Raw genomic sequence first — 17,474 nt, forward strand, 5'->3', positions numbered from 1 at the left:
GTGGGCTGGCTGAGCAGCCGGCTGAGGGCTTAGGGTCAGTGCCAGTTAGTGCACTGGGGATCGGTCACCAGATGTCCTTTCCTCCTCCCAGAGAGGGAGCACGGGTTGAAACCTTTGGTTATTTCACTCTGAAATGGGCACTTGAGAATCCTGGTAGAGGGAAGGGTACGCAGAATCTCTTCCGAAGGAGAAGGCCACGTGCTTGCTGGGCAGCGTGAAGTAGCTCCCAGCTCCGCCCCCTGACGCTCAATCATGTCACCAGGAGCAGCTGAAACTGGTTTTCTACCCAAGGACGTGCTTCAGAGATGCCAGGGCAGCTCCCTTTCACAAAGCAAGGTGTGATTCTACCGCTGCAATCTCGCAAATCTACCCAAAACATTTTCTCATCCACTGCCTCTTGTTTTAAAAAATCGTACACAATAAAAACATGTCTGTGTTCAATTTTCTGTGGCCTAACCTGAAGCAAAAAGTTTTGAGTTGGAAAGGACTACTGCTCTAATCCAACCCGGCCACCTTCACTCTGACTTGAAGGCATCTGTCCTCTGCTCAGACACTTCCAGTGACAGAGAGCTCATTCCATGGAAGGGAGCACAAGTCGATAACTGTAACAAAAAAATTATCTGTTTACCCAAAAATTTATTTCCCTTTAAGTCTACTTCTCATTGGTCTCACTTCTGTATTCTAAAGCAATAGAATACAAGTTTTTTCTTTCCTTCCTGAAAATATGGTACCCAGAATGCAATGCGCTCCAATGTGCTCTAACATCCCAGGGAACAGCCACTGAGCCTCAGCCGCGAGTCCTGCAAGCGTCCAGCACAGGGCGTGGCACACTGCACCGTGGGCCAGGTCGGGACCAGAGCCTGTTTGTGCATGGCCCTCAAGCTAAGAGTGGTTTTCACATTTTTAAAGGGTTGTTTAAAAAAACCACATGTGGCTCATAAAATCTAAAATGTTTACTCTCTGGTCCTTTATAGGAAAGTCTGTGGACCTGTGGTCTAACATGTAAAGTACAAAGTGGAGAATAGTGAACTCTCCAATTTCAGTTCTGCTCCAGGTTCACAGCCCCTGCCTCCCTGGACAAATAATTCTGCCACCCTGTATCTGTCTTATTTTCTGTAATTTTCAAGGATCTCAAGTTGCAAAATACATTTTTTTTCTCAGATGAGAAAAAAGCTGCTGTGGCTGAGTATTACTCAGTGGGACACTCCGTGGGAATCTGAGAACACCTTTGAGGTAGAAAGTGAAGGAAATTGGGGAGCTATAAACATACAAGAGATTTTAGAAACTGGAAAGGCTAATCTCATAAACTCTAAGGAAAAAAGCCTAATCAGAAATTAATACTGTTGTATGAAATGCTGCAGAGTTCCTGATAGCAAGACTTTTTGCTGCCAAGCAGTAACAAAGAAGTACCTGAAAGGAGAACGCCCTTTTCTCCGACCACAGTGTTGAATCCTTGGGGGAAGTTTCGGATGAAAGCACCTGCATTGGCTACATCAGCCACTCTCTCTATCTGCTCAGTAGTCACCGAGGAAGGGTCATCTGCACCATAAGCAATGTTCTCAGCAATGGAGCAAGAAAACAAAATTGGTTCCTGCAAATTGGAAACAAAACATACTTATTGTAAATTTCAAAATAGACTTCAAATATATCTAGGAATGTAGTGAAGCTTAAAAAAGTACTAACATCTAAAAAACTATTAATTTGCTCTCAAAGAATATACAGTCGGCCACATGAGGGTTGGGGTGCTGACCCCCATGCTGTAGAAAATCTGAGTATAACTTTTGAACTCCCCCAAAACTTAACCACTAATAGCCTACTGTTGACTGGTGACATAAACAGTTGATTAACGCGTATCTTGTGTGCTACATATATTCTATACGATATTCTTACAATAAAGTAAGCTAGAGGAAAGAAAACATTATTAAGAAATCATAGGAAGAGAAAATACATTTACGGTACTGTAGTATAAAAAAACCATGTATAAGTGGTCCCATGCAGTTCAAATCCATGTTGTTCAAGGGTCAACTTTATACCATTTTTTAAAGATATTTATTTATTGGAGATAGAGAAAGAGAGTGCACGTGCACATGTGCACGAATGAGTACGGGAGGAGCAGAGGGGGAGGGAGAGGGACAAGCAGACTCCACACTGAGCACAGAGCCCAACATGGGGCTCAATCCCATGACCAGAGCTGAAACCAAGAGTCAGTCAGATGCTTAACCAACTAAGCCACCCAGGTACCCAACTTTATACTGTTTTGCTTCTGTTTCTTCATTCTCCATAAATTCGCCCAGCTGACTTTTAAAAAATTCATGTTTTTCCATGAGCAGGATTGATTTCATCATTACACTGCAGGAAATGAGATCCCGTGGCAGGTGCCTGGCACATAGTAGATACTTCATAAATTCGAGCTCCCTCCCTTAGGAATTGTCAGGTATGGAAGGTGCCAGGTCCACCTGTATTTTCCAGCTGCGGGCCTCCCACTAAGGATCTAGGGGGAATCCATATCTATTCATTACTTTTTGAAATAGACACAAACCAGGTGGGAACATGACATTTTAACAGAACCCTGTGGAATAGTCTTTAAAAAAGCAAATAAGCCTCCAGCTTCTGTTCTCCATCCCTGAACAATATGCACTGCTGCTATCCTCCTACTACCAAGCCACCCCCATCACTGGCCCTCCTGCTCCACACCTCGTGGGGTGGGGTGAGGGTAAGGTCTGAGGGGAAGTTCGTTAGAGGGAGAGGCTCAGAAATGAGGGAGGCCTCAGGTTTGTCTGCTGTGCACATAGCCTGGTAATAAAACAGAAACAGCTGTGTCCAAAATTTCCCTGCACCAAATGGTCTCATGAAAACAGCCTCATTACAGTGACCAGATTACACTAATATTCTGCCTTGAAATCTGCGACCTCTTTGCAAGGAGACCCCATCAAAGGGTCTCATAATAGGTTACATAATGAAACCCATTATGTGCAATAGTAGACTGTGCCAGTGACGAGGATGGGAATTGTGAAAGAGTCAGTAAAAGCTAAAAAATTCTATCATTTCCTCCCCATCCTCTGGACTCTCTGCGTTACAAAGTTATACTAGTCCCCAGTTTTGGATAAAAAGTCGGTTTCAACTGGTTCAAGTATTTAAGGTCTTCAGGATACAGCACTATTTACAAACCTAAAAAACGTGCTATGGGAGATTAGCACATCTGGAGAACTTCCATTTCTTCTCTTTTGAGAGGTTCAAGTCTAAGGAAAAAAATAAATAATAAAAGCAAATTTAAAAGACAGTGTAATAAAAATAGAAACCTCTCTTCTTACCTGACTCACTGTCCCAATCTTGGATCTCAGCCAGACGGGATTTAGCTGACGGATATCATGGCCATCGAGACTGATAGTTCCTTGTAGAGAGGAGAGGAAAGTCATGGAGTGTCACGGGGCCAATGACTAATGTAAACACAAAAAGGATCTGGTGGAAAAATTCCACATTCAGTTCTTTTAAAGATTAAAAGTAATGTTCAGAATCTCTAAACAGAATCTAAAATCAACATATTTCATGGAATTTCCCTGTCTACTGTCTCCCTGCAGTGGTTAGCTGATTAGCCCATCCAACTAGCTCATCCGTCCAGCTCGCTTCGCTGCAATGACTTCCTTTCTGGAGTGACTCCAGGCTCCCTGAGAAGGTTCACCTGTGCAAAACTGATTCCGAAGTGAGTTAGTGGAAGGTGGCAAGCGGTGAAGTGTCCGCTTGCCGGCACCAATACTGGCAGTTGTGGCACAGTTCTGAAGCTGGCCGCCTAACTCCAGAGCTTCCTGACCACGTCAGCATCAGCAATACCTTGAAGGCTGGTTCTGCAGTGAAGTTCTGAGGCGTGTCCTGGAAATTCAATCCTGCCAGTGATTTTTTTTTTAGCTCTTTTATTACTCCTTAAAATATCCCTTCCTGCATAAATGCAGCTGGAGGAGAATCATTATCCACAATCACAAAGCTGACACCATAGCAGAGCTTTTAAATAATCAGATGTAACTCTGTGACCCTCGCTAACAGAATTAATTCTACACCACAGAGGTAACTCGATAATGCTTGGGGATGATAATAACGGTGACTAAGAAACACCACGCTCTCTCTGTCAGTGGTGTGGAACTATACAGGCCAGCTCCAAACTTTCACAGACTGGCAAAACCTGAGGTCTTCGACTTAAAAAGTACAAGTGTTCTATAGTCTACGCAAGGCTGGAATTTCCGTGTAGTTTCTTTTCTCTTTGATTTATTTACCATGATAAAGAAACTAGAGGCTTCATATTTTGACTTGCTTTGCATTCACCTAACTAGGATTTCTTCTAAATTCAGAATTTTATAGCAAGTAGAGTGAATCAAAACAGAAAATTCCGGAGGCAAACAGTTTAGTTAGCACCCATTTTAACACAGTTGGTGATTCCATGGGTCAGTATCTGCAAGTCAATTAATTATCTGGCACATAACCAGCTCTCTTATGGTATTAACCAAAAAGCACAAGACACAAAGATCACAAGACATATTGATTTCAAATTAATGATGTGATCTTTACTAAGAGTCGTTTTCTTGGTGAGAAATATCATTGTTTCCTCAGTACAAATCTACTCCAGGCTCTGATATAAAGAAGGATATAAACTTTATGTGCGGTGATGGATGTTAACTAGACATTTCACAATATATACACACAGCGAATCATGTTGCACACCTGAAACTAATATGTCAATTACATCTTCATTAACAAAGGATATAAAGAAGTAAAATAACATGTTCTTTGCTCTAAAAGATGCTATAATCCATTTAAAAACAAAAACCAGAACAAGAAAAATCCACTAAGAAAATCCCTACTACCTCAAAATAGCTTTAAAAAAGCAATCCCAGAGAAGGGAATCACCGGCTGCCAAATCGCCCGTCTGCATGCTAGTCACTGGCAGTTCGTGGGCAGACGCAGCCTGAAGGCTTCCAGAGAAGCTTTCCCAGCTGAGTGGCCGGCCCAGAGTGGTACTTTCTCCACGGTGCTGCTCAGCCACCCACGGAGCACCTTCCCGGAGCTGTGGGGCAGCCTGCCCATCCTCGCCCAGGAGAGGGGGTGTCATCAGGGACACCAGCACGGGAGATGAGGACGTAGAGTTCAGGAAGTCACTTGGGACTTGAAGAGGTCAGACATGCAATATACAAACCGCCTGACAGGCCTTCTGTATATTCTTAAAAGTAACACCTTTGTATAAGGGATTTCTTTCCTGGGAACAAACCTTCTGGCATTTCAGAACTCTCACACGACAGGTCTTTGCATAATTTGGTCCTCTCCCAGAACATGAGAGTAGAAGGGCTCTGGAAAGTCCTCCCACCCTACAATGTGATGAAGCACTCACCAGAAGTGGGGTCATACAACCTCAGCAGGAGGGACACCACCGTTGATTTGCCAGAACCACTAGGGCCAACCAGCGCTGTGACAGACGCTGATGGGATAGAAAGGCTGAAATCCTGGAATATGGGCACTCCTGGGCGAGCTGGATAGGCGAAATGCACATTCTTAAACTCCAAAGTGCCCTGGAAGCTCTCCTTGTTTAAAACGACCCCTTCTGAAACAAGATGGAATACCAGCTACTTAAAGCAAAGACCAAACTGACAGCAGAACTCTGTTCTCCCACTTGCCCGACTGCAGATGCCGCCGGACCACAGCTCGCGAACTCACCTGCAGGCTGAGCTCCTACGGGCACAGCAGGAAGAGGCCTCTGTCTAATGCTTACCTTGAGCTGCCTGTACCCACTCTGTACCAGGCACTGCACATATGCGCTTGTCTGGTTCTCACAGCCTTGAGAGGCAGAGATGACAGGACACTGAATCTCAGAGACAGCCACCTGCCCATGCTAACAGGTAGTGGAGCCAGTTTTCACCTGTGGAGCAGTCTGGTTTCAAACCCCATTGCCTTTCCTCTGTGCCACTGTCTCTGTAGTTCCCCAGGTCCAGGGTTTATCTTACCTGCTCTAAATAAGTATTTTGAGAGAATGATGGTAAATGGGTGGGCCTTGTACAACAGCTTCGGAGCCTGGTATTATTACCTTGCTAATGACTTGGGAGAAGCTGCTCAATCTCTTTCAGCTGGGTTTATTTCCTCCAGCCTGCCACACTGGAGAATACTGGGCTTTCACTCATGATCTGGGGCTAAGCAACAATGTCCTGGGAGTCAGTGAGTGAGGAGTAGCTACTGCTCCAGGCCACACAGCTCCCCCAGTACTAGCTTCCAGGAAAGGAGTTGATTAAGGAGATGGCTCAAGCCAATTAACACCAGAATCCTCTAGCCCACTACCCAAAGCCAAGAAATTTAGAGGCTTTTGTGTGATCTGTCTTCCTTTCCCCCAACCCTCCCCACCGCCCAAACATCAGAATCACTTTGGAAGACAAATCTGGTGAACTGGCCAGGGCCCTTCCTATCTGCACCCCTGGGTGGCACTCGCTTCCTTCCTGCTATTGGTGGTAATGAATCACCTGCAGGGACGTCAGCCCCCACACTTCCAGGGCCACCCTCTGCCCAGCAGCAGTGCCCGGCACCATCCTTCCTCTCTCACTGCCTGCCCGTCTCATCACTCTTCTCTGCTGTGTGGCAGGATGATATCCTTGTCACGCTCGTCCTTTGCAGGTAGAGCAGAGAGTTGGTCTAAATGTCCAAAGCCACATTTGTTTAATCCCAGCAAAGAAAAAACCCATGGGAGACCCACCATTAAAAGGCAGCTCAGGCTCTCTCTCAAGGAGCTCCCAGAGGCGTCCCCCGGCACCCAGCCCTTTCATCAGCTCGGAGTAGAAAGAGCTCAGACCTGAGGACAAGAAGCAAACATATCCATCACCGATGCCAGGAAATGACCATCTGCTGCTCCCCGCCCTCTGAGAATAGTAACAATAACTTGCTTTTAATATAAAATCTGTTAACTTTCAAAAAAGGATTTGAGGCAATTACCATATTCAAAATTCCCTGTCTCATACCCTTATTTGCCCTCAGCTTCTCCTCCTCCAATTTCATTGATTTCTAATACAGATGAAATGTTTGGGAATTTACAAATGCATGTAGCCATAGTAATCAACCACTGAATTAAAATCACAATGTTACAGAGAAAATCTACCCAGTCAAAACACATAGCAATATTAATAAAATATAACACTTACTTAAAAGGAATATAAAACATCTCAATATTCATTTTAAATTCATATCCACAAAATCAAACCCCCTCTTTCAGTCACTCAACAAATAGAACTTTTACTTGGCTAAAAACTGAAAAGGAATTTGGAAATGTTAAATATTCCAGCAATCTCTTTTTAAAGTCACCTTTGAACTATGAATTAATTAGTGACTTAAGGCAAACAAACTCCAAGTACACTAGGCCACGTCAACTACAGGAACATACACTTGTAACACTTTCCCTCAGTAAGGATGCTACAAAGATGCTATTCAAATACTCTAAGGCATTTTTGTGCATATGTTTGTGGAACTTTGTGCAAAATACAGTGGATTAAACTCTTCGGGTTCAACTGAAAATGCACTGGGCAGAAACAGATCCAGATAAATATAGTCAACTAATCTTTGATCCTTCACAAAAATTACTCAAAATGGATCATAGACTTAAATGTAAAAAACGAAACTATAAAACTCTTAGAAGATAACACAGGAGAAATCCTAAACGACCGTGGGTTTGGTGATGACTTTGTAGATACAACACCAAACACATGATCAATGCAAGAAAGAACTGATAAATTAAACTTCATGAAAATTGAAAACTTGAGCTCTCCAAAGAGAATGAGAAAACAAGCCACAGAGTGGGAGAAAATATGTGTAAAAAACGTATCTGATAAAGGACAGATATCCACAATATAAGAACTCTTAAAACTCAACAATAAGAACACAACCTAATTAAAAAATGGCAAAAGACCTGAACCCAAAGACCTCACTAAAGAAGAAATACAGATAACAAATAAGCATATGTAAAGAGGCTCCCCCTCATGTGTCATCAGGGAAATGCAAATAAAACAACAGTGAGACACCACTGCACACCTGACAGAATGACGAAAACCCGAAATTCTGACAACACCGAGAGCTGGCGGGAATGCAAAACGGAAGGCAGTTTGGCAGTTTCTTACACTCGACAGACTCTTGCCATATGATCCAGCAATCTCATCCCTTTGTATTTACCCAGAGAAGGTGAAAACTTATGTCCACATGAAAATCTGCACGTGGATGTTTATAGCATCTTTGGTTATAATTGCCAAAGCCTGGATGTAACCAAGGTGGCCTTCAGTATGTGGCTGGACAAAGAAACTGCGGTACATCAGAGAACGAAGTATTAGCGTTAAAAAGAAATGAGCTATCAAGCCCTGAAAGACATGGAGGAACCCTTAATGCCATTTACTAAAGGAAAGATGCCAATCTGAACTATATGACATTCTGGAAAAGGCAAAACTATGGAGACAGTAAAAAGATCAGTGGCTGTGAAGGGTAAGGGGACGGGAGGAAGAGGCAGAGCACAGAGGATGTTTAGGGCAGTGCAAGTATTCTGTGTGATACTGTAATGATTGGTACATGTCCAAACCCATAAAATATACAACACCAACGAACATAATATACACTATGGACTTCGGGCAATAATGACGTGTCAGCGCTGGTTCATCAATGTACCACCTTGATGGGGGATGTTGATCGTGAGGGAGGCTGTGCTCGTGTAGAAGCAGGGGAGATGTGGGAACTCTCTGTACTTTCTCCTCAACCTTGTTGTGAACCTAAAATTCCTCTAAAAAAAATTCTATCAATAAAAAAAAAGAAAGGAAGGAAGGAGTCGGAGGTAGTTCAACATAGTAGAGTTTAGACTCTGGAAAACAAACAAAACAAAATGGCCCTGGACAAACAGTACGTGGTCTCTCCACTCTCACTCCTTACGTTGTATTAGGGTCATAAGAAGTAATGAACCACCAACCCATTCTACAATGTGGGTGAGCTCTGAAAACATTATGCTACGTGAAAGAAGCCAGACATACAAGCATGTTATGTGATTCCATTTATATGAACTAAAATAAACACATGCACACACAAAGCAAACTGTGGCTGCAAGGGGCTGAGGGAGGGAGGACACAGAAACAGACTGCTTCATGAGTACGGATTTTCTTCTGAGGTGACGGAAATATTCTGGAACTAAGGTGAGGTGGTGGCTGCACAAAGCTGTGAATGTACAAAATACCACTGAATCGTAAACTTTAAAATGGTTAATTTTATGTTACGTGAATTTCACCTCAACGAAAATAAATCAGAAACAAGATATCGGGGCTCAGTAAGAAGACGTAAGAGCATTCTCTGGTGCTAAACAAGCAAGCATCCTTTTCTTCAAACAGCACTTCTGACCCTCTCTCAGCAAAGAACGCAAGTAGAATTTGTTTTTGATTTTCAGTATGCGATTCTAAGCAGAAAACAACATCTAAAAATTCGTATTTAATAAATAAAATAGAATTTCTTGCTTGCAGATTCATTACACAATTATTCTGAACAGTGAACTTCACAAAAACATCTAAGATCTAACTCAACTTCTTGAATTAAGTTCCTGTAGCCTTACGTACCTGTGTGGGTTGTAAATGGGGGGAGACTGTGTGGTAACAGACCCCGCCACACCTTTCTCCTTCTTCCATCACCAGAAGGCAGGTATCGTACCTGTGACCGGAGATGTGGGACAGCCTGCGGCTCTGAAAGCCAAGCGACCCCCAGACCTCAAGCACAGACAAAGCCTCAGCAGCAGCTTCTGTACCTGGGGAGGTAACTGACTCCCAGTAGACAGAAACTGTGTTTCCAACCTACTTCTATGCAGGACACAGTTGTGAACTTGCCAGGACAAAAAGTAAGACAGTGAACACACCAAAACAGATGTGGCTTCTATCAGGCCAAGTAGCTTGGAGGAAATCGGGTGGGAGGAGCAGAGAGACTGAGAAAGATCAAGTCAACTTGTGGCAGAAAATTAAGATTAGGGGAGGCCGGGGAGGAAAGCTGAATGTGGTCAAGCACGGAACATGAACAGAAAGGCCACAGGGAGGGGACGTGGGGGTGGATAAGTCCACTCTGAGGCAGGCCAGAAGACCTGAAGGAACGTGGCCGCCCAGGTGTGAGACCCTGCAGCCCGGCAAGCTCAACTCTGGGGCAGAGAGAAGAGCAAACCACATCACCGGTCCTGAACTGAGCCTCCCGCTTCCCACGTCACTCAGCCCCCGAACCGTCTTAATCAGGGTTTTCTTCAAGAGCAACCAGCAGAACTAAAATGCTATTTTCAGATCTGGAAATCTCAGTCCAGAAAATATCCTCACTTGCCTGCAGATGTCTAAGGAAAAGCCTCTACCTTTAAACCCTGACAATAAAAATCTCAGGTTGAGGTGACACTGTGGGATACCAGACTTCCGTTGACCAGACCTCAAGCTATTTATCTAACCTTTCCATCTCCGTCTTCAAAGAAAGGAAACAAAAAGCAGGAAATCACTTGCCCCTTGTTGGCTGGGCATGCTGGAGAGGTAAAGAAAAGAAAACCTTGCAGACTTCACACAGATTTGCCTCCATGGGCCTTGCTTCCCTTCAGCTAGGAATGAACAACAAAAGCTGAACTCTGAGATTTCTGACAAAAGCAAGCAACTCTGTTTCATGTACTTTCTAATTTATACTTTTTACTGTTCATCAGTTTTGAAAGTGATTGACTTCACACAAAAGGAATTTTAGTCCCCAGTGATGTGTCAGTCGGGAAACTAACACTACCACAGGACTGTGGGTTTTGTGGACATCCCTGTTCAGCACTGTCCTTCCTCCTCCCCACCTTCTAGGGCCAAAGCAAACAAGCGGAGTTAACATGCAAGTTGGAAAATACGGCTCCAGTATGACCCTGAGCTCAGTGAGCCACAAGAGGCCTGTGAAAATCCTCAACTTTCCAGCCAAGGAACTGCCCACCAATGCGGGAAGATCACATTCATATCTTTATTTCTTCTTTCAAAGTCAAGTTGAACAAACATTCTAGGCAATGTTTTTTTCAGTTGGAAGTTAATTGATGAGAGGTGGTGTAATGGGAAAGTTAAATTTTTACTTCAAAACAATAACCTGATTTTTACTTTGTACCTCCCAAGTCCATTTAAATTATATACCTCCAATGCTTAATCCAACCCAGAAAGCATACATTAGGAAGGATGAGAGTTCACCCACGGTCATGTGGGCACTGCCCATCAGCAGCCCTCCTTTGTACAAGACAGAAAGCACGATCAGGTTCCCGGAGAGCCCTGTCTGTCAAAGGAAGAAAACAGAGACGTTAGGTGGGAACCTGAGACCTAAATACTACAAGGATTAACGTGGCCTATAATTTCCTTTTTGCATTTAACTATCACAACAAGATTTTTCCAAATAATAAGTTTTAATCTGAATTTCAAATTAAAACATACTTTTGAAATATTGCAGTATTGTAGGAAATAATCTCATCACCATAAAGCCCAGGAGCTAAGACTCCCATCTGATTCCTATTTTACTCAGTTCAGTTTGCAAAGGAAGAAACAGTGTTAAGAACTCCCTCCGTAAGGAGGAGACAAATACATAGATGATATGTGTGTTTATATATGCGAATGTGACACCCCCGGCAAAGCTGGCTAAGCAGTTGGCGTCCTTTCTCTCTGATCCGCCTTGAGTGTTGTTAGGTGCGTGGTCTCTGGTCAGTGCTGCCTTATCTGGGCCTCTGCTTCCTCTGCCTCTAAATCATGACCATTATCGAATCACCTGAAGTTCTTTTCAGTTTGAACATGCTGTACATTTCCCCTCATGGTGATTTTCTAGTTTAGTGTCATATTTGAGTTTTGATCATTGTGATCGATTTTTTCATACGTCTTTCTTGAGATACACTGAAGTTATTTTGGTTAATCCTCAGTGGGTCTCAAACTGCCTGCATCAGACTGACCCGGTGGCCTGTTAGAACAGATTGCTGGCCCCCGCCCCGGAGCTTCTGCCGCGTAGGTCTCGAGTGGAGCTGAGGACCTGCACGTGCAGCCAGTTCCCAGGTGAAGTGGATGCAGGTGGTCTGGACCACACCGCAAAGCTGCCTGATCCCACCCTGTTTTGGTCTCATCACCCACTGCCTTTTGTTACATGCAGTTTTCCTCTTCTTTCACAGAAATAGTTTATGAATGCTCACACCTAGTCTTCAAGTGCAAGAGAATTATTTTTTCTTCATGGCAAAATCACAGAATAAAAATGTCTTTCAGTCATAACATCTACTCTTTGCACTCTTTTCAAAATGATCTACTTACTGCTCCAAAGAAGCCAGCCCGAGCAAATGCCTCTTTCCTTGCTAACTGCATCACGTGGTCCACTTGGCTGGTGTATTTCTCTATTTCAGTCATTTCTTTCCCAAAAGCTCGAACAGTTCTTATATTTCCAATACGTTCCTCAGCTAGCTGAGAGAACAACAGATACATTTCGGGGAGAAGATAGTCACATTTCAAGATTTCTACAGGCAAGTTAAAACGGGGCTCTCATTTTTAAGACACTACCAATAGAAAGCTGCTCATGATACGTGACTAAGTCAAAAATAGGTTACAAAGCAGAGTACATGAACAATCCTATTTTTGGACACAAATATTTATCTCTACATACACACACCATATATATAGATAGACAAACAGGAAGGCTAATAAATAGATACTGAAATATATTTTTATGCAGAGAAAAAAGATAAAAAGGATAGACAGACTCTAAAATGTTAATAACATCCATTCTGAGAGACAGGGTTATATGTGTTATTTTCTCTCTTTATATTTTGAAGTTTTCAATTACAAACACGCATGGTTTTTTTGTAACTGAAAATGTAAGTTACTTTTAATTTTGAAAAAACACAATATAGGATAGCATTGCAAAGCTTCACTTATTAATTAATAAAGGACAGAGTGTCATGCAGAAACTATTTTCAAAATATAATTAGCTTTTCCATCCTATAGGAAATAGTGGTGATAGAGAACTGAGGAGTTCATACAGAGTTCAGTCCAGTGGGATCTACTCCAAGGTGCGGGCAGTGATCTAGTCTAGGAGGCAGACTACTTTAGGTTTCTAGATCTTGAGGGCTAACTTAAGGAGAAGCAATTTTTTTGAAAAGCCTGAGTACATCTCTTAGGGTGTGCCCCCTATGCCTTGGCTCTGAGTTCATTCTAGTGGAGACCACACAGAGGAGCAGCCTTTACCTGAGTGGCCTGTGCCAGGGAATCCTGGGTAACTTTGGTTAGTTTCCGTAGATAACGTCCATAAATCACAGCAAGGATGGATACTGCAGGCACCACACTCAAAACAAAAGTGGCCAGATTAGGTGAGACAAAAAACTGTCAAAAACAAAAGCCAAAAGGTGTTTGTTACACAGAGTAGCAAGACATTCTCATTACCTACTGTAGAGGGTGTGTGTGTGTGTGTGTATGTTTCAATTAACAGGCAGGTTTGAAGGTGCTGTCTCAAAGTCATACATCCTGTTTTGGTGGAACTTTTAGGACATCTTCAATCTTCATAAAACTCCATGAAAATTCAGCATGCCACACAGGGGTAATATGACAAAGCTGCTGAAAAAGGATGGAAATATTTTACCCTCCAATGCTGTACCATTGCTGAGGCAATGCTGTGTACAGTAGACCACACTGTTCAGCCACAGAGAAGGGGAAGGCAGGACAGGAGTAAAGGAAGGAGGCCACGCTGCTCCATGCTGACCAGACCACACCAGGAATTCTGTATTTGAGCCTGGATCCCCTCCAAGGCACTGAACAACCAGAGCAACATGTCTCACTGAAATGACCAAAAGGGCAAAGACACCATAAAAACCCACATCAAATGACAGATGAAAGAGGACTCAGCAGGAGGGTATAACTAACAAGTAGAAGAAGAGAGCGGTTTCCACAGCTCAGAGGAATGATGTTTCAGCAGGATGGATGTGGATTCAACATAAGGAGTTTCTAACAACTGGAGTTGCTCAAAGAGAAAGTAATCAACTTCCATAGAAATAACAGTGGGTTTTCCTGTCAACCCTGCAATTTGGTGATTGGATTTTAAATGGCACTAGCATCTCTTCATCAAATTGTTAAAATCTGCCAAATCTCATTTGTATAATCAGCATAAGGCTTTCTTAAAAAGCTGAGGAAAAGTTGCAGACTGAAATGTACAGTAATAGATGGATCAACCAATCATTCATTCATTTACTCCTTCTACAGCTCGTTACCGAATGCCTACACATAGCACACGCTATTCCAGGCACCTGCAAGATAATTGACCCATGTGGAGTTTTATCCAAGGGGAGAGCTAGATAGCAAATGGGTGAAAGAGGGACAGAGAGGACAATTTCAGGTGTAATAGGGTCTTGGAAGAGCAAGTGCACAAAGGCCCTGCAGTAGGAGTGAGCTTGGCACATTCAATTCATGGAACGATCCTCCCTGAGCAGAAAAGTCACACAGTCCAGCAGGGCCCGGGGATGATGGCTGCCAGCAGGACACATGCAGGGCCAGTGATACAATCAGAGCAGGCCTGACGGTCCTGGGGCCTGACTACAAGGGAGCTCAAGCAAACCAGCTGCATGGGGTGTCCTCTGCGGTGGGGCAGGAACATGCATCAGAACCCCTGGGTAGACTGTCTCAGAACCATCCACCCCTCTTGCTCTGGTTCCAGGCTCAGTAGTAACTTTCTGAGGGGGCCCTGTCACCAAAAAGGAACGTTGGAATAGCAGGAACACACATTTAACGTAGGAAGGAAGATCCCATGATGTAAATTACTAAACCTGCAGTATGGGATAGACACATGTGAGCAAGCTCATCATAAATCAAGTCCAGGGAGCTTGTGAGAAACGAAGAATACTTTGTTCCTCCAGGGCTAAAGACCAGGTAATGCAACCTCCTGAGGCCCTGTATGGGCTGAATGTCTATGTCCCCCCAAAATTAATATGCTGAAGCCTAACCCCAGTGTGGCTGTATTTGGAGATGGGGCCTCTAAGGAAGTAATTAAGGTGAAAGGAGGTCATAAGGGTGGGGCCTTGGTAGGATCAGTGTCCTTAAAAGAAGAGACACCGAAGAAGCTACACTCTCTACACAAGCACTGAGGAAAGGCCATGTGAGCACATGTCAAGATGGCAGCCACCTATAAGCCAAGATAAGAGGCTTCACTCACAATGGACCAACTTTGCTAGTACCCTGACCTTGGACTTCAACCTCTAGAACTATAAATCTCTGTTGGTTAGGCCCCACTCTGTGGTACTTTGTTATGGCGGCCTGAGCAGACTAACACCCCTTCTGATTAGCCATCAGACTTCTACTGAACTGTCTGAAACTGTTACAAAAAGAGGCTCCCAACTCTTCCTGAGTCCCAGCATTATCGATATTTAGAAATGGTGCTTTAGTGCAGAATGTGTCTTCTTCCAGAGCTCGGCTTCTCTCTTGGCTGGGAAAACAGGGATTTCAAAGCAGCTTTCCATTCCATAATCTGAACTTACCAGCTCAGTCTGCAACACGTCCTTCTGGTCTGGATCGAGTGCTACATGGAAGCAAAGAGGACATAAGCCCAAGCTATTCCACTTGGGAGATGGGATTAATTACAGTCCTCATTCTAGGGATCCGGAACTGCACTGCTTAAAATGATAGCATCACATGCCTATTGAGCACTTCAGATGTTGCTAGTGTGACTGAGAAACTGAATTCTTAAATTTGTTTAGTTTTAGTTAAAATTTAAACTTAAAAATGAATATTCTATTTCTTTTTTTTTATATAAAGATTTTATTTATTTGACAGAGAGAGAGAGACAGCCAGCGAGAGAGGGAACACAATAGGGGGAGTGGGAGAGGAAGGAGCAGGCTCCCAACAGAGGAGCCCGACGTGGGGCTCGATCCCAGGACTCTGGGATCATGCCCTGAGCCGAAGGCAGGCGCTTGACGACTGAGCCACCCAGGCGCCCCGAATATTCTATTTCTATTCAGTTATTGGTAAAGTTTTAGGTATGTCTGGAAAACCTGGTACATCAATCTACCTTTTCGTTGGTAAATTTTATAAATTTAAATGCAGGTGAAATATCTCCAACGAAAATTTGGCATCCAGATTCAGATGTTCCGTAAGTATAAAAGACACATTGGATTTTGAAATCTTAATGTGAAAAAATAATATTAAATATCATATTAATAATTTTTATATAAATTACATGTTGAACTTATACTTTATATTGGGTTAAGTAAAACATATTATTAAAATTAATCTCATCTCATCTTTCTTTTTGCCTTTTAAAATGTGGCTATTAGAAAATTTAAAATTACCTATGTGGCTTGCATAACATTTCTACTGGCCAGCAGCACAGGTCTGAAGAGGAATATGGTTTGGAGAAGCGAGACAGAGAGAGAAGACAGTGCTCAAGCCACCCGGTTAAGGCAGGAGAGAGGCTGTGGGGGTAGAGAGCGCTCACTTCAGTGGAGTATAGATCTATCTCTGTGTACAGAAGGATGGAATTTATCCTCCTCCTTACAAGAAGAGGAAAGGAAATGAACCCTCAGTCTTGTCAAGATTAACACTGCCTTTTTTGGGGGCAGGGGGGCAGGGAGAGACTGTAATTTACAATCTCTCCTCTGACCCACTGCTTGGCACCCCAAGGACTCCTTCCACCTGTTGCTCTTTTCTGCAACATTCTTTCACACATTCTTAGAAAAGCCAGGCAATAATGTAATCTCTTCTAAATGTAATGGTCCCCTCTCCAGATAAGTCATTCTGGAGAAATGAAGGTTGCCGGGGGCCACACAGGAGGAAGACATCTCCACGTCCCTGCAGCCTCTGTGACAGCACTCTTGGCTAAGTGGCTTACAGGGTGATGAGAACAGCTCAACTTGAGCTCATCTCATGACCGAGAGGCCTGGCATAGGCCAAAGCCCTGACTAGAAGGTACCAACACAAGCCGGGCCAACATACCATCATGCCAATGCCAACAGAAGCCTGGGCCCCGGCCCTCAGCCCATCCGAGAGGTTTTCGGTCACCGAACGCCCTAGGAGTGCAGCATCTGAGGAGAGGCGGTTAATCAATTCTCCTGTGCGCGTCTTGTCGAAGAAAGCGACCTCTTGCTTCAGAACAGAGGAGAATAACGAAGTTCTCAACCTGTTCACAATGCGCTGACCTGCAAAAGCAAACAGGGATGGCATCAGCTTGGGTGCAGCCACCTAACAGGGAGCAGCTTGGCCCGAGGTCATCGACTTCTGAGCACCCAGCGTCTGAGGCATGTCTGGTGCCTGCAGCCACCTGGTGGGAACAGACTCGCCTGAGCCCTGGCATATGGGCAGGCATGCACCGTAACAAGCACGGATTTTCTCTTAGTAACTGTACACAGACTGTGGATGTGCGGGGGGGGGGGGGGGGGTACGGCGATAAAATACAGTATCTCCGAGAGACGTTTAAAAAGCATTATTTACAGATAAGCTTTACTACATTAATTTCTC

At 43.7% G+C, this 17,474-nt stretch overlaps 1 protein-coding gene across 3 annotated transcripts in view; it reads right to left on the reverse strand.

Moving 5' to 3' along the window:
• Window positions 1-17,474, reverse strand: part of ABCB10 (ATP binding cassette subfamily B member 10) — a 34,184-nt gene that overhangs the window by 5,315 nt on the left and 11,395 nt on the right. Inside the window, exons 3-11 of one of the 3 annotated variants that reach the window (XM_087863106.1) lie at window positions 16,953-17,155; window positions 15,500-15,540; window positions 13,224-13,320; window positions 12,297-12,443; window positions 11,151-11,286; window positions 6,722-6,817; window positions 5,375-5,584; window positions 3,312-3,391; window positions 1,411-1,591 (exon numbers count right to left, since the gene is read on the reverse strand). In XM_087863106.1, coding sequence (XP_087719232.1) covers window positions 1,411-1,591; window positions 3,312-3,391; window positions 5,375-5,584; window positions 6,722-6,817; window positions 11,151-11,286; window positions 12,297-12,443; window positions 13,224-13,320; window positions 15,500-15,540; window positions 16,953-17,155 — 1,191 coding nt within the window. Of the gene's footprint in view, window positions 1-1,410; window positions 1,592-3,311; window positions 3,392-5,374; window positions 5,585-6,721; window positions 6,818-11,150; window positions 11,287-12,296; window positions 12,444-13,223; window positions 13,359-15,499; window positions 15,541-16,952; window positions 17,156-17,474 lie in introns of all 3 variants that reach the window. The other 2 variants (XM_045783313.2, XM_087863107.1) reach the window with 2 other exon arrangements.

This window comes from Ursus americanus, chromosome 6, assembly GCF_024610735.1.
Source record: "Ursus americanus isolate L20-20 chromosome 6, mUrsAme1.1.p, whole genome shotgun sequence".
Taxonomy (NCBI): Eukaryota; Metazoa; Chordata; class Mammalia; order Carnivora; family Ursidae; genus Ursus; species Ursus americanus.